Raw genomic sequence first — 22,763 nt, forward strand, 5'->3', positions numbered from 1 at the left:
AGGCCTAAGCTGGCAGTTGGACATCCCTCTGGCAGCCCGGAAGCCCTTGGGGCATGTCCACCTGCCTGAGCCGCAGTCAGACATCCTTAGCTCTGCCGAGGAGGCGAGAGAGGCTACCGCCACCGCCACTGTGCTCACAGCCATCAGCCTGGCTTGTGGCTGAGCAGAGCTCCCCCTGTGGGAGTGCACTGACCACCAGGGGAAGCTCCTGCGTTGAGCATATGCCCCCTGGTGGTCAGTGCACATCATAGCGACCAGTTGTTCCACCGTTAGGGTCAATTTGCATATTACCCTTTTATTATATAGGATATAAAAATGTAACACACAATATCTTGTCTTTCCAGCAGCTCTCTTGTCAGGCTGGAGGCATACCCCAGACTGCCTTGTACCCTACAGAGCCTCACACACACACAGTGCGTCTCCACACACTTTCGTTTATTAATATGCCATCTGTCAAACTGACTTGAAAGTTTTCATGTAATCAGCAAGCAATTATTGAGCTCCTACTATGGTGCAGGTACATGTGGCTATTATGTTCCAGGGATAACAGGAGTAATAAGCTCTTGGGTTCAGTGGGAGGAGTAGTCACGGGAACAGACAAATTGCAGTGTCACGGGAGGAATGGTATAGGACATGAGGATGAGCCACGGGCCATCAGCCAGAAGGATGGATATAACTTGTTTTTATTATCCTTCTCTAAGGTATAACTGAAAGTTAGTTTGTATATGAAAACTTTCTTAAATTTTAAATTGTTACCCTATATTGAGACTAAATGTAGGTTTGGGTCTAATAGTATTCTGTTATGGTAAAGTCACACTTAGAAGCTCTTTTTGGTAAATAATGGGTGATTCACATCTTTTTTAGATGCTTGATAATCCCATGCTGTGATGGGGAGCTTCTTTGATGAGAAACTCTTCCCTGTATCCCTGGAGTAAAAAGAGTTAAAGCACCTGGATGTAGGCTCATCTCCGTTACTAATGGTTTTCTCAGCTGCAAAATGGAAGTCATGAGGTTCTCTTTTAGCTCTGAATTCCCGTGCTTCCTGATCTGAAACCTAAGGGATATGTGTATGTTCCTCTCATCCTTAGTAGGAGTTTGCTTTTGTGATGTAGCACATGACTGTGATTCTCAGTGCCAGCGTAGTTCCTGGCACACATCGCATTGTCAATATTTGTTGAAAGATTGAATGCATATTCTGTTTTTGGAAATCTCCGGTATAAACCGTTTTTGAAAATACCCACATTGATTTTAAGATTTTTGAAAATAGTATTTTAATTTTAAAATTATATTGTCTTACAAATATCTATAAATTCTATACCAGGGCATTCCATAAAGTAAGAAAAAAAATGGCTTTTCAGGTGATCTGAAAGATGATGAAATAAGTGGCATTTAATGATTATGTGTATTTTCTGACATTTAAAAACTTTTAATTCAAACTTTTTGACTTTTTGTTTTGCAGATTTGGAATGAGAGGTCATTTGACATCAATTATATCAAGGTCTGTACAAATTAAACATCTTTTAATCTTTAAATTATCAGTGAATAATTCCTTTATGGTTCTGTGGAAATTAGTAGTAAAAACTGTATTTTTTTTTTACAGCACAGTTACTCGTTTTGCTAGTTGTGACACAAAATTTAAGCAAAATCTTAATATTTGTATTCCTGATGAAAGCATATATAATGTCCTGTAAGTCCCAAATTTTACTTTATAGGTATTTTTTATTATTATGAGTTTGTTTTGATTCCATTGCATTCTAATTCAACTTACCTTGGTGTGAAAAACTGCTATTGTAAACAATTTAGAATTCATTTCTGTTTCTCTTCATCTTTAGTTTATCTGCAGTAAAACATCTCAGGATATAAGAACTTAGTTTGTAATTGCCATTTTGTAGCAATTGGAATTGGTGTCCTGTTTGTGAAAATGCCTATATAAAGAGTTCAGTAATAGCAGATGAATATAGGTGTTCAGGTTGTGAACACAGGTTCCATCTACTGTGGTAAGATGGCCCCTGGAAATAGTCTGGGTTTGTTTTAATTTAAGAGTAGAAATTAATAGATTACAAATAAGCCATTTATATAAAAATGACAGGGCTATTGTTTCTTTTCTTTTTGCCATTTACGTTGTATTTGAGATTGACCTTGGGTTTTCAGTGATGTGGTTTTAAGTTGTGTCTGGAAAATCCCATCTGGGGCCTGCGGGTGGTGGGCGAAAGGGACACGCGAGTCTCGGGACCCTATGAGCACCAGATTGGCACTGGGTGCTTTGCTGACTTACTTCCTGTTAACACTTGGCTTGTTATTTTTAATTTTCCTGGGTGGATAAGGCCCACAGGTAGGTTGTATTGCCTGTTCTCTCTGTACATGTGAAAGACTTGAGGGCAGCAAGGGAGTATTTCTTATGGTTATTTCTAGTATGCTACAGAATCTCGAGAGCTGTAATATTTTCAGTAATGGCAGAATATTTAGAGACACAGGAAAATACTAAAAATAAAATTACAGTTTAAAGCATTTTACCAAATAGTATGTTTAATGTAATCCCAATTTGATTTTGTATCTGCCTAAGAAATTTCCTAAGAATGCATGCCAAAACAATAGTGGTTATTTCTGGGGAGTACTACTATGATTTTTAAAAAAATTTCCAGCCTCCCACCCACATTTTTTATGGTTAAACATAATTTTGAAGGTAGAGGGAAAATCCCTCTAAAACATTTTAACTTCATAGGCTTATTTTTTTTATATTCCCAAATATATCTGGGTAATAATGCTTTTATTTTTCATAGGAGTGTCACATTTCTACTGAGAAATAATATTGGCCCTATGGTCCAGGATGTTGATTTTGGAAGATACTTTAGCTACCTTGATGGTAATGCAAGAGCTGCAGTCTCTTTTGTAACCTTGCCTATGTCCTGTTTATCCTCCACCAGGTTTTAAGAAGAATGCTGAACTATCAAGGTCTCGAGCGAGTGAAAATCATAGCGAGCGACAACCTCTGGGAGCCCATTTCTGCTTCTATGCTGCTCGACGAGGAGCTCATGGAAGTGGTTGATGTTATAGGGTAAGGAATGTCTTACTTTGAAAACTGAGGGTCCGATGCTTGCTCTGAATATTGACTGTGCCTTTCTTTTTGTGTTTTCCTCTCCATTTGGTTACATTTTCAGAAAGGATCTTTCTTCTATTTCTTAATGAAAGCCTGCAGAACTGATATTTCATGCCTTTTTCTTTGAAATGTTTGAATTTTGGGATTTTTCTATGACAATAAAAGGAATTGGTAATTTTTAAAAATTGTTAATGTTTGCAGTAATAAAACATGGCTTTGTTTAGATTAAGAGACAGAATAGTACTTAAATTTTAGAAATTATGAAAGGCAATGCCGTGAAGTCAGCTCACTGTGGGTGCAGGTCTCTCACGAGCACTGTGTACATGGTGTGGCATCAACACTGACCATGACTTTTGTCACGTCTCCTTAGCCATATGGCTTTCACCTTGCCCGTTAGTCCAGTCTGCCTTTCAGTCTTCTTTCTGGGCCCCAGCCTCACTGTGTTCCAGCAGTATCTTTTCCCCTGTTTTATTTTTGTTATTTTTCCAGTTTGATTGAGAAGTAATTGTCATACATCATTATGTAAGTTTTAGCTATACAGCATGATGGTTTGATTTACATGTATTGTGCTGTGTTTACCACAATAGGTTTAGTTAATCTCTATTATCTCATATAGACACAATGAAAAGAAAAGAGAAATAATTCTTATTATAAGAACTTTTAGGATCTTATTCTCTTAACAGCTTTCCTATATATTGTATAGCAGTGTTAACTAGTCATTACATTGTACATTACATCCCTAGTACTTACTGATCTTTTAACTGGAATTTTGTACCTTTTGACCACCTTCCTACCATTCTACTTCCAGCTACTTTTTTTAAAAAGTGAATTTTAATTTTATGTATCATGACAATGTACATACACATTTGAAAAATAGAATACACGTGTGTGTGTGTGTGTGTGTGTGTGTGTGTGTGTAATTTGTTCTTTATTCAATGTAAAGACGCTGGTTGATTTAATGGCATTTTTAATGAAGAATTTTTGATGTACACAAATGTAGGCAGAATAATATCATGAATATCCATATTCCAATTATTCAGCCTCCATAGGTATGAAACCATGGCCATATCATACTGTGAAATGAGAGACATTTTGTCTGATTACATACATTTAAACAATTATATTTCTAACGAACCTTTACATTTTGTTGAATTAGCAGTGGATCCGGATATTGGAAGAGACCCAGATATAGTATTAGTTCTGCCCTTCTTTGCTCAGATCATTTAATCTGAGCAGGTTTTAAATGTAATGTAACAGTTCTATTGTTTTCTGAATGAGGGATATAATACCTATTTCTATGATTTTAAAGGAGATACTTTCTCAGATTATAAAAATAATGCATGCTCATTATAGAAAAATTAGAAAATGAGAAAACCATAAAGCTAGAGTTAGAATTTACTCAGAATCCAACATCTAAAGATCATTGGGAAGATAATAGCATATTCTTTTCCAGGATTTATTTTTTTATAAAGTATATTTTAATCAGAGATACAAGAAACATACATTTGGCTTTTGGCTGAGGCATTGAGGTTGAATATCATGTCATGGAGTGAAGTTCTGGGATATAATATCACTACAAATATTAGTAGCCAGATTTTCTGAGTTGGGCATTATGGTGCCGAGGCAATAATTCCTTAACCCTGTTAGGTGCTAGCTTGTTTGTGTGTTCTCTGTAGTGTATATTTATAATACTGAATAGATGCCTGTTTGCAACTGAGGTCAGTGACTCAACAAAATCTTGGTGGAACCTCATTTTTGTTCAGCTGTTTTTTTGTGTGTGTGTGTGTTGTCTATTATATATATATACTAGAGGCCCAGTGCACGAATTCCTGCATGGGTGGGGTTGGGCTGGCCTGGCCCCAATCGAGGTGGATCCGGGCTGGGCCGGCTGGGGGGAAGGGCTATGGGTGATTGGCTGGCGGACTTTGCCCCCGATTGGGGTGTGTGGGGGAGCGAATGGGGGTGGAGATGGCTGTGGGAGGGGCCGTGGGCCAATCAGGGTGGTGGGGGTCATCTGGAGCAGGGCCAGCTGGAGGGAGGGGCCACAGGCAGTTGGCCGGCTGGCCCTGCCCCTGATTGGGGTTGGGGGGCCGATCTGGGGTGGGTCTGGGCAGAGGGAGGGGCTGTAGGAAGTTGGCCGGCTGGCCCCACCCCCTGTTGGGTTGTGGGGGGGCAATTGGGTGGGGCAGTCTCGGGGGAGGGGCCGTGGGAGGTTGGCCGGCCAGCCCCATCCCCCAATCGTCCAATTCGCTGGCCGCAGTGGGTGTCATAGTGACTGGTCGTTCCGGTCGTTTTGGTGTTCCGGTCATTGGCTTTTTATATATATAGAGTAGAGGCCCAAAGCACAAAATTTGTACAAAGGGGTTGGCCGTTGCAGCTGTGGTGGCTGCCTCGGCCCTTGCAGCCCCCACTTTGTCTGGAAGGTCGTTCGGAAGGTAATTTGGCTGTCCGGTCTAATTAGCATATTATGCTTTTTATTATCTATATCATAATAAAAAAGGCCTGTGGTCATGACACCATAATGGCGTCATGACCAAACGAGCAGTGGCTCTTGCGGCAGGCGGGGCGGGGTGCCGGCAGTGTCCATGGAGCACGCGAGGTGTCGCGGGGTTGTGGACATGGCCCTGATAGCAGGCTAGGCCTAGGGGATCCTACACGTGCACGATTTAATCGTGCGCTGGGCCTCTAGTTATAGATAATACTTTTTCCTAATGAAATTCTGGAATGCCAAATTGATAATGTGCCCTAATCCATCTTTATTAGGACTAATGAATTCCCTAAAAGGACTTTCTCTTAAAAGATTCATAACTTAAATGGTAATAAATAACTACAAACTAAAACATGACTCACGACTTCATTCTTTTATTTGTTTATTATTTATTTATTTATTTTTAATATATTTTACTGATTTTTTACAGAGAGTAAGGGAGAGGGATAGAGAGTTAGAAACATCGATGGGAGAGAAACATTGATCAGCTGCCTCTTGCACACCTCCCACTGGGGATGTGCCTGAAACCAAGGTACATGCCCTTGATCGAAATCGAACCTGGGACCCTTCAGTCCACAGGCCAACGCTCTATCCACTGAGCCAAACTGGTCAGGGAGACTTCATTCTTTTAATGTAATGGATGCTGCTACACCAAACTACAAAGAGATAATCCAATCTTTATTATCTGCTTTTGTTATTACATTTTTTTGTAAGCAATTGTTGGCCTAAAAGGTATACACTCATGTCCCTAAAGTTATTTAGCTCATATGCTCTCTTATTATTGTATTAACTGTCAGTCTGATTTCTATTTTACATTTGAAATTTCTTAGTTGTTTTTAGTCAGTAATCACTAGTTTCCATCATCATCATTATGACAATAGTTTATTCTTGGAATAATGAATATACATTTATACTTCAACTGACTGATTCCTCTCAAATACTAGAATAGGGGAAAGGTTCATTACTCTGGGGCAGGGTTGCTCAGCCTCTGCATGTTTGATATTTTCACTGGATGATTCTTTGTGGTGGGGCTGTGCCTTGTAGGATGTTTAGCAGCATCTTTGGCCTCTACTCCCCAGATACCAGTAGCAAACCCTGCCTGCTGTGCCAGGCAAAAGCATCTGGGTTGAGGACCACCACTCCTCTGGGGTTATAAATATTCAAGGAACTCTGTGCGGGTTTTTATTGTTTTTCTGTCTGTGTCTGGGAGTAAATGCCAAGTTGTCTTTCTCTGTCTGCTAGAAATGGGAACAAGGGAGGAAGTACTACTTTATATAATAGATTCATTAGTCTTTTATTTTTGGTTTCCTTCTTACTCCTTCCTTTCCAGTGTCCCAAACTCTGTACTTCTCCTGGGAAGTCTGAATCCTGTCTCCACCTCATTCATCTCTTGGAGTGTCCTAGACTCTGGCCTCCTCTGCTACCTCCACCTATCAACATGCTTCCATACATGTTACAGTTTCCAGAAACAGAAATGTCTCATTCATCAATCAAGACTCAACAGAATCTTGGTGGAACCTCATTTTTGATCTTCTTTCCCACCTTGTGTGTGGTTATAAGTTTATCTCATCTTAAGGACATCCCGAGACACTAGGATGGGAAGCAGATATTGATGACAATCAGCATCTATCTGGAAGCTGCCTGTTGTTTTAAAATAGAACATGCTGGAGAAGACATGTATTTTTATTTGCTTAACAAATGGATATAAGTGCCAGTGACCTTTTCCCATGTCCTCCCACCCTTTCTTTCCTAGAGCTCATTATCCTGGGACCCACACAGTCAAGGATGCGCGGTTGACTGAGAAGAAGCTTTGGTCTTCTGAAGATTTTAGCACTTTGAACAATGCCATGGGTGCCGGCTGCTGGGGTCGCATATTGAATCAGAATTATGTCAATGGCTACATGACTTCGTAAGTTTGAATAAGTTTTAAAAGTTTTTACCTTGAAAATGTTCTAAAACACAAGTAGAAAAATGTACGATGGACTTCCATATTCTTACAACCTAGATTCAGTGATTGTAAACATTTTGCCTTATTAGCTTCATCTAGACCTATGTCTGTACTTAAGCTACTTCCACTTATTTTTCTGTATTTGAATATAGTCTTTATTGAATAAAGTCAGCAATCACATGAGCGAGGTGTAGTTCTTATCCCCATTTTACAGACGAGGAAACTGAGGGCCAGAGAGGTTAAGTGGTGGAACCGTGATTTGCACCCAGGCAGTCAGACTGTCAGAGTTCTCAATTTTAAAACTTTGCAGTTCATAAAATTATATCATAAAACTAGGGCACTGGGAAGGCTGACTGTCACAAGAAAAGCAAGTATGAATAAAGCCTTTATTTCTGGTACTGGTAGGGCATGGTCCATGTTCTGATTACACCATAGCTCAGTAAAACTGCACACGTTGGATTAATCTAAATTTTTTAATTGTGTGATTCACCGTTAACAATATTTAGATGTACCCAACACTGGATTTTTCAGAATGTGAAGGAAGTTAGTAAACATATGTTTTCTTGCTTTGGGTGGCCATTTTTCAGCATTTAATATCTATCCTGTCTAATAAAAGAGTAATATGCAAATTGACCATCACTCCAACACACAAGATGGCTGCCCCCATGTGGTCAAAGATGACTGCCCCCATGTGGACACAAGATGGCCACCACAAGATGGCCAGCAGGGGAGGGCAGTTGGGAGGGACCAGGCCTGCAAGGGAGGGCAGTTGGGGGTGATCAGGCCTGCAGGGGAGGGCAGTTAGGGGTGACCAAGCCAGCAGAGGAGGGAAGTTGGGGGCGACTGGGCCTGCAGGGAAGGGCAGTTGTGGGGGGACGAGGCGTGCAGGGGAGGGCAGTTGGGGCAAACAGGCTGGCAGGGGAGTAGTTAGGCATCAATCAGGCTGGCAGGGGAGTGGTTAGTTGGTGATCAGGCTGGCAGGCAAAAGTAGTTAGGGGCAATCAGGAAGGCAGGCAGGTGAGCAGTTGGGAGCCAGCAGTCCTGGATTGTGAGAGGGATGTCCGACTGCCCGTTTAGGCCCGATCCAAATGGGATCGGGCCTAAACGGGCAGTCAGACATCCCTCCAGGGGTCCCAGATTGGAGAGGGTGCAGGCTGGGCTGAGGGACATCCCCCCCCACACACACGAATTTTGTGCACGGGGCCTCTAGTTTATATATATAAAAGGCTAATATGCAAAGTGTCCCCTTGGGAATTCGAACGGGAGACCGGGAGTTCTGTCGCTCTCTATGACGTGCGCTGACCATCAGGGGGCAGCGCAGAATGAAGGAAGGCCCCAGCTGGCAGCAGGAAGGTCCTGATCGGCCCTGATCGCTGGCCAGGCCTAGGGACCCTACCTGTGCACACATTTCGTGCACTGGACCTCTAGTATTTATATAAATCGTGTGTATGTCTTTTTACTATGTAGCATTCTAGAAATTTTTTATTTTTATCACAAGCTGTTTTGGTGTTTCTCTTTTATCAAACAAATCTTCTAGAACAATTGCTTGGAATGTGGTGGCCAGTTACTACGAGCAGTTGCCCTATGGGCGCAGCGGGCTGATGACTGCCCAGGAGCCCTGGAGTGGGCACTATGTGGTGGAAGCTCCTATCTGGATATCAGGTATGGTTCCCTACCTCTCACTCCCCAAAGTCCTCTCTAAGGGCAAAGCAGAACATTCTTAGAGGGAGTTGTCACAGAAGGCGGAAACTCCCCCCTAATTCTCCTGGCTCTTTTGGCTATCTAACAATTAAATAGACAGAAGACAGATTATCAGCAGGAAAACACAAACAAATTTAAGTTTGTGCATATGGAGGTCTCAGAGATATGGGACGGAAGCCGTGATTAGAGCAAGCCTTTGGTACACCTTTTAGACAAAGCAACAATCAACCTGTGAGGAGCTGACAGGACAACAAAATAGGCTTGGGTTCTAGTTAGTGAAGAAGTGAAGCAGTGCCCTAGCCGGTTTGGCTCAGTGGATCAGTGTCACTGTGGGCTCAGGGGTCCCGGGTTTGATTCCTGTTAAGGGCACATGCCTAGGTTTTGGGCTCAATGCCCAGTGGGTGGCATGCAGGAGGCAGCTGACTGATGATTCTCACCGTTGATGTTTCTATCTCTCTCCCTCTCCCTTTCTCCTCTGAAATCAATAAAAATATATATTAAAAAAACAACAACACAAAAAAACTAAGCGTTTGCTTACACAGCTTTCTCTGCTCTGAGTGTCTGAAATCTGGCAATAAGGAGTCGGTCTCTCTGCTTCCTGGTGCAGGGAGGGTACCTTTCACCTGCAAGATTTATTTTCTGCTCTCAGGGGGACAGAGAGGAGGGTCAGTGTGTCCTTGCACTGCGGCCTCCACTTTAATTAAAAATCATCATTATGCTGGTTTGGTACATGTCCTGGTTGGTTAACTCCTTAAATATTGAACTTGATTTTTTTGCACGTGGGGTCAGGTAGTAGAGCATTGCTCAGTACATTTTCAGGGCCAGCATTGGAGGTGCCCAATAAATATATATTGTGGGAAAAAACTTGTTTGAAACCATAAAGCTTAGTTTTTGAAATACATTATTAACTTTTTAAACCTTATTTTTGTAGTTATACTAGGATGCATTAAATAGAGATGAACAAAGGTTGGGAGGGGATAACCTTACTTTACTATTGGAAAAAGACAATCAGTATTCTTGAACTGACAGGTGGTTCATTTATTTTTACTAGTCATTCTAAGAATCCTCCCACAATTGTACCATTTAACTGGACTAATTATTCCAAAGTTGGAACATGGAATTGGCAAGTATTTTCTTCCAAAATAAAAAAAAAATATCTTGTTAGACTTAATCAGACTCAAATCAGTAGACAGCTTTTTAAAAAAACAACCCTGTTATTACCATTTTTATCTTATTTGGCTCTTTCTATGCTTTTCTGTAGCTCATACTACTCAGTTTACTCGACCAGGTTGGTATTACCTGAAGACAGTTGGCCATTTAGAGAAAGGAGGAAGCTATGTAGCTCTGACTGATGGCTTAGGTAACCTCACCATCATCATTGAAACAATGGTAATTCTTTGTTGTTGTTTTTTTCAGGGGGGTTGGGATTAAATCACTTTGTTTTTTTAAAATCAGCTTTTGAAGATTATATATACAACTAGAGGCCCAGTTCACAAAAGTCATGTGTGTGGGGGTTGTCCCTCAGCCTGGCCTTCACCCTCTTGCAATCTGGGACCTCTTGGGGAATGTCTTGGGATCGGGCCTAAACCGGCAGTCAGACATCCCTCTCGCAATTCGGGACCACTGGCTCCTAACCGCTCGCCTGCCTGCCTGATCGCCCCTAACCACTCACCTGCCTGATCGCCCCAAACCACTCTGCCTGCCTGCCTGATCGCCCCTAACCGTCTCTGCCTGCCTGCCTGCCTGATCGCCCCTAACCACTCACCTGCCTGCCTGATCGCCCCTAACCACTTGCCTGCCTGCCTGATCGCCCCTAACTGCTCACCTGCCTGCCTGATTGGCCCTATCTGCCTCTGCCTTGGCCCCCGCCGCCACGGCTTCGTCTGGAATGACGTCCGGAAGGTTGTTCGGCTGTCCGGTCTAATTAGCATATTATGCTTTTATTATTATAGATAAGCAGTATGTAGTGGAGGAAGGAACTTTTCCCTGTACCCTTTCAGGTTCAATAGCTGAGGCTCCACAAATTAAACTGACAAAAGACAGAATAGCCCAAGAAAAGAAAACAGAATTTATTTGTGCATGCAGTGCACATACATGTGGGAGGAACTCAGTGATGAATCACTTAATGGCTGATTAGGATTTGAGTTTATGCACCTAGCTTAGTGAGTAATGGAGAAAGGAGGAAGGGAACATTTGGGGAAATAAATGACTTTTGGGAAAGATAGGGGTTTTCAGGAGAGCAAACAGGAGATGAGAAAGTTAGGATAGTGTTTGACTGGACAGATATGAGTGGTCTCTCCCTCTCCTTCAGAGCCATAAAACTCCCCTAGAGATTTGGAGTAGGTTTTTATTCCCATTCCTCCGTCCAGATGCACCCTGAAGAGGTTTATGCCAGCCTTATTTCCCAAAACGTGCTGCTTTTAATCTTCCTTTTGTTTTCCTTTATTTGATGAGTCTCAACTATCTTCCACTTAAAGTAATCTTTATACCAAAGTGGCATATTTTGTGGTGGTTTATTCCTGATCCCCTTCAAACACATACTTAAAGTGCATAATTTCACAAGGTTTAACATGTATAAGCCCAATAAACCATCATCACAACCAAGGTAGTGAATGTGTATCCATCACCCACCCATGAGGATTCGTGTCCCTATATAAGTAGTTCCTCTGTCCTGCTACTCCCCATTCATTGTGACTTCATTGCTTTATGTCACTGAAGAATAGTTTGCATTTTCTGGAGTTTTCTGTCTCAGTGGAATCATACAGTATATACTGTTTTTTGTCTTGCTGCTTTCACCCAGAATAAAACATGAAAACATCTCAAGCATTTGTTTTCTTGATGCATTTTACTTGGAAAATATTTGCAACATAAAAAATTTAATGTGGGTGCTATAAAATGACTGGAATTTAGCTATGAATTCAAAGTTTGGTTCAGTCAAAATGCCAGTGAGCTTTACTTTGACTAGTGATACTCAATGGACACTCACTAAAGGTTATATTAGAAAAAAGTCTTTAAAAATTTAAAATAAACTCATAGTTGTCACCTAATGTGTACAATTTCTCTTATTATTGGGGCATTAAATGTTTAATATTTTTTCCTAATGGCTTGTGCATCATTTGGATAATTTATGTGATTTTTTTTTTCTCCTCAGAGCCATAAACATTCTAAGTGTATACGGCCACTGCTTCCTTATTTCAACGTGTCACACCAAATTGCTACCTTCATTCTTCAGGGTTCTTTTGTAAGTAAAGATGTGGGGCTTTTATTTTGTTTTTGAGAATTTATATATTTTATCGTAGGCTATTCGTTTATAAATGAAATCATATATTATAGTTAGAAGACAAGATATTGTCTTATTAGAGTCTTAAAAAAACAATTTTTATAAAAAAGTCACTGGTTGCCACCCATGTGCTTATCGGTGAGAAAAATCATTATAAAATAATGTGTTTTGTTGTTGTTTACCATAAAGTTTACAAAAAGTTAAAAAAAAAGTTTGTGTGTGTGTGGATAAATGCCGTGTCTTCTAGCGGCTGACTATCACTCTAGGAGCTGCTAGGAGGGAGAGCTCTGTGGCCTTGAAGAGCATTTAACAAAAGTGACCTGCAGGAAAGTCATTCTTAATAGTCGGAGCATCAGTTATGTAGTCTGGGGACCTTTCAAGTATTGATCTATATAGTACTCTGTACATAAAAGAAAGAGAGACCAGACTCTAGCTATTTCTACCTATTATTAGATTTGAATACAGAAAATGCAGCTCCCTTTCTAACTACTAATCGCATAATGATGGTTTTTTTTTAATACTAGGACATTCTTTTTTTTTTTTTTACATGACAGGTTAATACTAGGACATTCTTTTTTTTTTTTTAAATATATTTTATTGATATTTTACAGAGAGGAAGGGAGAGGGATAGGGAGTTAGAAACATCGATGAGAGAGAAACATCGATCAGCTGCCTCCTGCACACCTCCTACTGGGGATGTGCCCGCAACCAAGGTACATGCCCTTGACCGGAATCGAACCCGGGACCCTTCAGTCCGCAGGCCGACGCTCTATCCATTGAGCCAAACCGGTTTCGGCATACTAGGACATTCTTAAAAAATATTTGTAAAAATTGATTTCAGAGAGGAAGAGAGAGAGAGGGAGACAGAAGCATTAATGATGAGAGTGAATCATTGATCAGCTGCCTCTTGCACGCCCCCTACTGGAGACCAAGCCTGCAACCTGGTCATGTGCCCTGACTGGGAAACAAACCGTGACCTCCTGATTCATAGGTCAAGGCTCAACCACTGAGTAATACAGGCCTGGCAACACCAGAATATTCTTTAAAAGCTTTCCACACAAGTACAATAATGAGTATTTTTGAAGCCAAAGCACTGAATAATGAAACATTTGCCAAAAGTCTGTAGATTTATAGGAAATAAAATATTTGCTTGAATAATACTTTTCTACTTTCAAAATGTTACCATTTAAATCTGAGAGGCGGGCCTCTTGGTGGATAGAAGAAAAGTGCACATGGCCGCGGGTTCGTTCTTGCTGGCACTGATTTCGGAAATCCTCAGAAGGGTACGGCGAGCCACTCAGCTGTGCTTCCTGTGTGTTCTCTCCTCAGAGTGAAATACCAGAGCTGCAGGTGTGGTACACCAAGCTGGGGAAGTCATCGGAGAGGTTTCTCTTTAAACAACTGGATTCTCTATGGGTAGTTTTAAAACACATTCCTATGTATTGAGCATTGCAACAGTTTAAGGGAACAGAAATTTGATTAATGAATTAAGAATTTTTAATCTTGTAATTGATTTTTTGGCTGAAGCGTAATAGAGAGAAAGTTGTCCCCCACTGTTCCTTGTTTTTATAAAGTAGAGATCCTCTTCAGAGCAGCTTGTGTTTTACAGGTCTGCTTGTTTCTGCAGGTGTTTGGTTTGTCTTAGGGAATGATACCACCATCATTTCCTTTGGCTGCCCCAGTCAGAAAGTTGAGTCTCATTTGAAACTGTCTTTCCCACTCTTTATGTACTCAAGCTTTATATACCACCAGCGATCGAGGATAGAGGATTCTACCATCCACACGTGTCTCTTACCCATTCCTCATTACCCTTTCCCACGGCTACTGCTTGATTCCATTCCTCATTATCTTGCTCCCGGATTTTGGAAACCACCTCCTGTTTCCCCAGCCGCTAATCTGACTCTCTCCAGACCCCCATCACACTGCTACCAGAGTGATGTGTCTAAAATGCAGATTGGATTTTTCTCATCTCTTGTTCAAAGTGCCTCAGTGACTTTTCCTGTAAGTTCATATCTCTTAGTGTAGCCCATGACACTCCATATGACCTCAAGATGCATGTCCTATGACACTGGCCTTGCAGATTAAGCTTCTTGCATTTTCCAGAGCATAAGCATGCCCGTTTAACTGCTTTTGTGACTTTGCACATGCCTTTTCTTCCTCCTAGAATGTCTCACCACATGTCTTTGTCATCCTTCAAGACTCAGCTCAAGGTCACTTCCTCGGGGCCTTTCCCACCAGCCTTAGCTCATCTCCACCTGGGAATATGTGCTTGTCCAGTTAAACACTTTCCCACTGCACTGGCCGCCTTGAGAACTGAGGCCCTGCCTTCTTTAGCTTTTTATCCAAGGGCCTGCTGTAGTGCTGAGTACATGGTGGTTTCTCAGGAAATATTTCAGAGAATGGATTGGCCTAAGCAAGCACATTACTTCCCCTAATTGACACAAATCTGGTAATTATTCATATCCTGTGAACGCAGTAGCCACTCTCAATGATTGAACATGCATTAATATTAAATTCCAGAAAAAAGAGAACAGTCTGTTTTATCTGTACAACAATTGCTAGAAATAGCATAATAAAATTGATTTTCCCCACAGGAAAAATAATATCATTTGGGGTTATTTCTGAGCCAGAATATGGTGTTAGATATTTCATAGATGTGACCAACAATTTATTATTAAAGTAAAGATAGAATAGAACCCCCTTTAGTTCAAAGTAGAAAGAAAGATGCTCAAAATACATCAGATGCCTACATTAATTGTACACTAGACTACTTTTGGCACACAACAGGTAAGACAGAGGAAGTGTTTTCATAGGTCACACACTGGGCTAGGAGCACTGTAGAAATATTATCTCTTTCAGTCCTCACAGAAGCCCTAGTAAGTATGTATAGTTTTGCCTCATTTTGTAGATGAGGATATTGTGACTTAAAGAGATTAATTTGCTAAGATCATAAATGTGTTATAAACCTAAGTTGCTAATTGAAATATGTATTGAACATAGAATGAGTTGAACCTTTTTTTTTTCTTAACAGTAAAAGGTTTTCTGTGACTATCACCTGAGTCACCAGTGAGATTTTATGGATTTTTCTACCTTAGTAAAAAATTAGTAAAGTCTTAAATAGTAAATAAGCAGATCTCTTAGTTATGTGTATTGAATATGTACAGGGTTGGACAAAAGTAGACTTACATTTGGCAATATGTGAAACAATTTATTCTTGTATTTTATTTATTAATTACTATATTATTTTCCATACACACAACTGTAAACCCACTTTTGCCCCACCCTGTATATAAATATATGTAGACATAAACACATATAAAGTGTTATATATACATACATGTATATATATATATGCTATTTTTATTATAGACAATGATGTAATATTTAAAACACACACATGTACAAGGGTGGGCAAAAGTCGGTTTACAGTTGTTAGTATGCAAAAATTTTTTCTTATGTTATTATTAATTTTTATATTATTTTCCATGTAAGTAACTGTAAGCCTACTTTTGCCTACCCCTGTACAAACTTTAAGAAACTTATAGTCTAATGGAAAATAATACACTAATAGAAGTAGATTTGGGGATCATCTAGTCCTCCTTCCTTCGATGTAGTGAAATTCTTTAAAAAATGCTTTCTTTGAAGAATAATCTTACAAACTCTTCAAAATAACTTGAAATTCTTTTGGAGGGCCTTGATCTAGGGTGTGTCCTTTACAAGTGGTTAGGAAGTTCTAACAGAAATGAGTTTGGCTTGTCTTTGAGCCTGTGTTTTAAAAAGCCATTCTGCCCAAATGAGATGAGCTAAAGCCCTGGCCTTGACACCACGTTTTCTTTTTAGCTCCTCGACAGCAGCGGCAGCTTCACAGTGGAGCTACAAGAGGATGAGCTGTTCACACTCACCACGCTCACCACCGGCAGCAAAGGCAGCTACCCGCCGCCTCCCAAGCCCCAGCCCTTCCCACCCATCTACACGGATGACTTCAACATTGGTGAGTTTTCTTCACTACAACTTTAGCTTGGTTCCCATTTTTATCAGTTGTGGAGAGATTCTACCCGTGAAACCAGTGTGTGACGGAACGCTGTGAAAGTGCATTCGTTTAGCTCTAAGTCTCTTATCTTTTACTAGAGGCCTGGTGCATGTCCCCTCAGCCCAGCCTGCACCCTCTCCAATCCGGGACCCCTTGGGACATCTCTCTCACAATCCTGGACCGCTGGCTCCTAATCGCTCACCTGCCTGCCTGCCTGATCGCCCCTAACTGCTCCCCCTGCTGGCCTGGTCGCCCCACGCAGCCTGCTGTTCAGTTGTTTGGTCATCCCTCACTAACCCCCCCTGCTGGCCTGGTTTCCCCATGCAGCCTGCCTGTTCAGTCCTTTGGTTGTCCCTCACTAACCGCCCTGCCGGCCTGGGTGTAGGCAGCCATCTTGTGAGGGCATGAGGTTTAATTTGCATATTACCTCTTTATTATATGGGATGTTACTTCAGGATAAATCTCTACTTGAAGACCCTGTATTTTTCAATGCCAGCAAAAGCCTCGAGGTCATTGTCAGGATGAAAGAATTATAACTAGTTTTTGGTGAAACTTAAGATTTGTTGCACTGCTACTGCCCCTTGCCCATGTCTCATGAAAGCCATCGTCCTTCGTGTAGAATTTAAGCCACATTCACATCTGTCCTCCCATAGTGCTAGTGGACTGAGTGCTTGTGGGCAGTTGCTCTATCCTTGGGTAATCCAACTCATTGTCCACCCTCTGGTGTGCCCGGGGGTTTTATGTGTGTGCTCTCCGGGGTTTCTGGGAAGATCTGTCCTGCTGCTGTTAGAAATTTAGGAAATTTAGGAAATCTTGCAAATGTAGGAAAACGGTTGGTAATTTAGTCATTGTATTCCTAGATCCCTCAGTAATCAACAAGACTTGGTGACTAGTAGGTGTGGGTGTATAGCATCATGGACCTCACAGACAGGGTCAGGTCCTCTGCTCCTAGGATCCACAGCTGGAGGGGAGAAGTAGGGAGGAAGACTAGCTTGGGAGAGAGACCCAGACTCCTGTTGCTGCGGGCCTGATGCTGCCACCTCGGACCGAGACTCCCAGACTCCTGCACCCTTGCCCAGTGGTCCCTGCCGGGGTCTCAGCTCCTTCCCCAGGAATCGATCCCTGGTTGACTGGAGTACAAGGCCCTGTGCACTGTGTACTGAGTCCTCTCAATCATTAGGATAAACCAGACAACAGTGACCCTCCCTCCACAGCGGAGCGTGGTGCTGTTTTCTTGAAAGTCCCTGAAATGGCCTCCAGTATCTTAGCGTCGGGCGCAGTCCTCTATCTGCAACAGTAACCCTCCTTGCGTTCGGTCAGGAGGGGTCAGCATGGGACATGGCCTGTGTGCACCCCGACCATTTATTCTGTGACAATCCTCACCCTTCCAGTGTCTTCTAAAATACACTGAAACGGAAATTACACACCAGAGGCCAGGCTTCAGAACTACTTAACAGGGTTCTTAATGTCTCAAATGATGTGGCGAATGTGAAAACACTTGGAAAATCATGAAGTGAGAAATTGCTGTAAGATATTATGACTAAAATTGCTTATCTAGTGCCTTCAACATGGTAAGACTATAATTTAATAAAACTGAGATTGATAGCTTAGGCTCAACATGGATTTTTTTTTTCCATTTTAGAAATAGAAAATCTGTGATTTCTAAATCCTGTGTTTGGTATCGTGAGCCTTTTCTCATGTTCTCTCAGCTGATGGCAGTGAGCAGTGGCGTAGAACCTTGTCTGACAGATGTTAGAAATAACAAAACCGTCTCTCGTTGAGTCCTGGTCAGGGCTGGCGTACGTCTGCACTTTATATACACACTTTACTCTCTGTCCTCCTGCCTCCTCGAAATGAGGAAACGGGGAGACAGGGAAGTGGAGCACCTTACCCGGGCCAGACTAGACCTTGAACCCAGGTCTGCCTTCCTCCAGAACTCATGGTCATTCCCCTCCAGCAGGTGCACAGGTTAAATATGTAAAGTCTGTATATCACACCGATCTTACTGACATTAAATAATGACAGCGTAAAATCAGTATCTCATTATTAACCTAAACCCTAAAGTCTGACTGGTTGTAAGTTTCATTTCCTTGTTTAGAACTTTTCAGCAGTGTTTTAAAACGTACCATAAAATCTCCGAGAGGAAATGTTCTGTGAGGATTTGATATTAAACAGAGAATTTATTGTATTCTGAACAGAATACCCATTTTTTAGTGAAGCCCCGAATTTTGCTGACCAGACGGGCGTGTTTGAATACTTTATGAATACGGAAGACCCTGGAGAGCACCGCTTCACGCTGCGCCAAGTTCTCAATCAGCGACCCATCACGTGGGCTGCGGATGCGTCCAGCACCATCAGCATTATCGGGGATTACAAGTGGTATGTGATGCCGGCGTTCTTGACGTAGATATGACTGCAGTAACCTTGTCGTGCTGTTGGGTACATTTTGAAACAAAGACTTTTCCATCGTCCTCCTGTCCAGGCACCTAGTAGGTGTGTGATAGTTATTGAATATTATGGTGACCACAAAGTAGCAAATTGTTTTGCGGTGTCAGTTTCCTTCCTTCAAATTTGCCCAGTTTAGTAGTAATTATTCCAGTAACAGAAGATTTTACTATAAAAATTGAGGACTTTTGGACCAATAGTAATTTAGCATTTATTTACACACTATAATTCGAGTGGCTGTTTTTGGTTTGTTTTTTGATCTGGTGGTGCCACCTGCTGGGTTTATACTAGAATTACATTGTTCTAGCCTGTGACTGTAGATGGCAATCGTGAATTCAACTCTTGTTTTTAGGCATCTGTTAAAGAGACAAGATGTCTTTGTTTTTCACTTAAAATATAATGACCAAACCAAAACTCCTCTTCCTTGTTAAGTCAGTTATGGAATTTCAATGTACTGGTTATTATATCTGTTTTTGGTGGTGTTGTTTTTTTTCTATTTTTCTTTTTAGCTGGTATAATTCCACTGTGAAACCATTTCAGGTTTAGTGATACCAGCTATTAATGCCAAGCCTATCAAAGAGCCTACCTGCAGTTTAGAAATAGGACAGGGTGGGGAATATAGTTCTGAAAAGAACCTTGAATTGTTTATCTGTGGAATGCTGCAGAAAACCGTATCCCTTCTGTAGTGCCTATTTTCTGTTAAAAATCACAATTCTAGTCCCAGCTCTGATGCGTCTTGAGAAGCTGTCAGCTATCCAGAGTTTCTGGGACCCTTACAGAGGTCATACTAAACACTGGTGTGAGTCCCCACAGCCACCTTATGGCAGAGGCCTCATCCTCCCAGCTTATAGATTGGGAAACTGAGGCTTCCGGGCGAGATTTGCCCATGATCCCACCCTGGTAAATTGCAGAACCACGTAAGAGACCAGATCTCTCTGGTTCTGTAGCCCATGCTCTTTGGGCCACACCTCACAGCTTCATTAGTGAGCTTTCTCTGTAGTTCTCTTTTTGTGAATCAGCTCTCAATGTGTGCTGCCAGTTCTTAGATCTGTGTTTGCAGTACAACTTCCTCTCTGTCATGCTTACAAGTAGTTAAGTACCAGCACAGTAACTTAGGTAGACTTCCCCAGAGCGACTTAAGATTTTCCATTTTCTTAGTAAGCTTTGTTTGGGATCTGAAGACAGTCACAAAGTTACCTTTGCCCTCTCTGGAGTGGCTCAGTTGGTTGGGCGTTGTCCTGTTGGATTCCTGGTCAGGGCACATGCCTGGTTGCGAGCTTGATCCCCATAGGGGGTGTGCAGGAGACAGCCAATCCATGTTTTACTCTCTTCCTCTCTTTTCCTCTCTCTAAAAATTAATTGAGAAAATTCTTTAGAAAACACACACAAAAGAACCTCCCAAAGTTACCCTTTGGCTGCACACATCCAAACTCTACATCCCTTTGATCAAATTTGCTTAATATGTGGGCTGGGTTTTGTTCTCTCAGCACCACTGAGAGACTATGGCTATGGAAGAGTACATCACACTGTTACTCTACTTCATTCATTATCTGTAAAATTGCCTGTAAGTTCTGATGCAGGAATCACTTATTCTGGAATGGGATGGGACATAAAAGAAAGAAAAATGTTCAATCTTCTCTCACTATAAATCAAATAATTTATGATGCGGACAGTATCTGTAGCACATTCGAACTCTAAGGAACCAGAAAAGAGGTAGGGATGTATTGATAACTAAGGCAGGACATACCTGAGAGACTGGCATTACTTACTTAGCATTTGATTTTCGCCTAAAGTAGCCCAGCTCTGATTAGAGGATTAAATGTGACTTCCTTATTGTTGGATACCTGTTGTAGGTGCTTCTTTTTTATATTTTCATTTACATAGTAAAATTCCACTGTGCAAGTTTTACTGATAAAATAATTATGTAAAAGCCATATAATTCTAGATCCAGTTTACCCCATTTCCAATATATTTTGGGGCATTCTTAATTTTTATTTTAGATAGATTGCTTGCTTTATTACTTGGCTATGGTCAGGCTTTCTTTCTTGTTTGCAGTTGTATTTCGAGTGCAAGGCGAATTGTTTTCCGAGCTCATGTTGGTTTGAGGTGGCTCGGTCGCTGCACAAGGTATCTAGTAGCACTTATAAAAGCAAGCCTGGCGGAGAGTCAAGTCCTAGCCCTGATGGCTCCTGGTTGGCTGAATCTGCTGTCCATTAGTCATCTCAGAGTCAGAGTTCTACGGCCTCTGTATAAACAGAGACGCTCTGTGGGAGAAAAGGGTTCTCGAGCTGGAATCCCCGGACCACAGCATCGCATTACCTGGGAATCTGTTAGACAGCAGGTTCCAGGGGCCCAGCCTCCACCTGCTCAGGGTAACAGGCCCTCTGCTGGTCTCAGTGCTGCTCAGGTTGAAAACCCCAACTGTACAGTCCACATAGAGTTGGCTCTGTCTTTGCAGAGAAATAATTTTAGATCTTTTGTCTGGAGTTTTTAGGTCTTATTAGTGTTAAGTGTAAAACTTATCCCTCAAGTCATTGATGTTTTCCCAGAAGCCCCTGCCATTGCTTTCACTGCTTATCCTTGCTGATGGGAAACGTAATAAACCTTTTTGTTCACAATTGTTGGGAGATTGCCTTTTATGAATTCCTAGAAAAATGGCTTCTTTTAATGTTACTTATTCTTAGGATGGATGAGACACTGTTACAGAGAGAAGACATATAGTCTTAAGAAACTTAAAAACAGTAAATATTACTTTCCAGTAATTAATTAAAAGAGGCAATGAAATGAGTTGACTTTAGTCTTGTAAAACTTAAAGCCATCATCAGTGAAGACTCTCGAAGCCCATTCTTGCTACAAGCACAGCCGTAGCAGATCACGTACTACTCACCTCCACTGGAAGTTTGGGAGCACGTGGCTGTGCGGTGACGCATCTTCCTGCTATGCTCGGCGTGGCATGATGGAAACCCTAACCAGCAGTTTCATTCTGCAGGTCCAATATGACCATCACGTGTGATGTTTACATAGAGACCCCTAGGAAGGGAGGTGTGTTCATTGCCGGAAGAGTAAATAAAGGTGGCATCCTGATTAGAAGTGCCAGAGGGATTTTCTTCTGGATTTTCGCAAATGGAACCTACAGAGTTACAGGTGATCTGGGTAAGTGTCTTATTCTATAGCAGGAGAGAGAGGCAACTTGTACGAAGCTTTCTCGTATATTACAGAGTTGAGCTGGCAGTACGGGTGGGATTTATGTAGATGGGGGTAAGGGTAGAGAGTGCTCAGGAAACGTAAGTAAAAGCCAGGAGGTGGCCACTGTGCTTGTGGAAATACAAGGAGAGGGATTGGTATGCTTAAAATAGAGTAACCCTATTTCCTAATCTAGTTAATAAATTGAAAACAGTCTGACTTTTCTCATTCATCTTAGCAGCCCTTGTTTTATGTAGAATAGTGTTTTATCCAGAACTGGTAGCCCAGCACACGAATCCGTGTGCCAGTAGCTCTCTGCGGGGCCTGGCCTCTCCGCACCCGCTGCCCAGAGGCTCTCCGCGGCCCAGAGGCCCATCTGCAGCTGGGCACGGAAGCCTTGCCTCATCACCGTGATGACTGGGGGACTCCAGCAGGGCTGAGAGGACTGGGCGCCACCATCTTGTGGCTATGGGCACCACCATCTTTGTGATGGAGTGACGGTTAATTTGCATATTACCCTTTTATTAGATAGGATAGGTGCTTAGACCAGGTTCAAGTTGAACTCCATCCAGTTCCCTTTGGTTTTGGATA

At 41.8% G+C, this 22,763-nt stretch overlaps 1 protein-coding gene across 5 annotated transcripts in view; it reads left to right on the forward strand.

Moving 5' to 3' along the window:
• GALC (galactosylceramidase) overlaps positions 1-22,763 on the forward strand; it is a 41,769-nt gene that overhangs the window by 13,971 nt on the left and 5,035 nt on the right. For all 5 annotated transcript variants that reach the window (XM_080666057.1, XM_080666058.1, XM_080666060.1 and 2 more), the window contains 10 exons: positions 1,460-1,498; positions 2,925-3,055; positions 7,339-7,494; positions 9,071-9,195; positions 10,496-10,623; positions 12,386-12,475; positions 13,844-13,930; positions 16,355-16,505; positions 18,743-18,923; positions 21,979-22,142. In XM_080666057.1, coding sequence (XP_080522183.1) covers positions 1,460-1,498; positions 2,925-3,055; positions 7,339-7,494; positions 9,071-9,195; positions 10,496-10,623; positions 12,386-12,475; positions 13,844-13,930; positions 16,355-16,505; positions 18,743-18,923; positions 21,979-22,142 — 1,252 coding nt within the window. The remainder of the gene's footprint in view (positions 1-1,459; positions 1,499-2,924; positions 3,056-7,338; positions 7,495-9,070; positions 9,196-10,495; positions 10,624-12,385; positions 12,476-13,843; positions 13,931-16,354; positions 16,506-18,742; positions 18,924-21,978; positions 22,143-22,763) is intronic.

Source organism: Plecotus auritus (genome assembly GCF_963455305.1).
Source record: "Plecotus auritus genome assembly, chromosome: 1".
In the NCBI taxonomy this organism is placed as follows: domain Eukaryota; kingdom Metazoa; phylum Chordata; class Mammalia; order Chiroptera; family Vespertilionidae; genus Plecotus; species Plecotus auritus.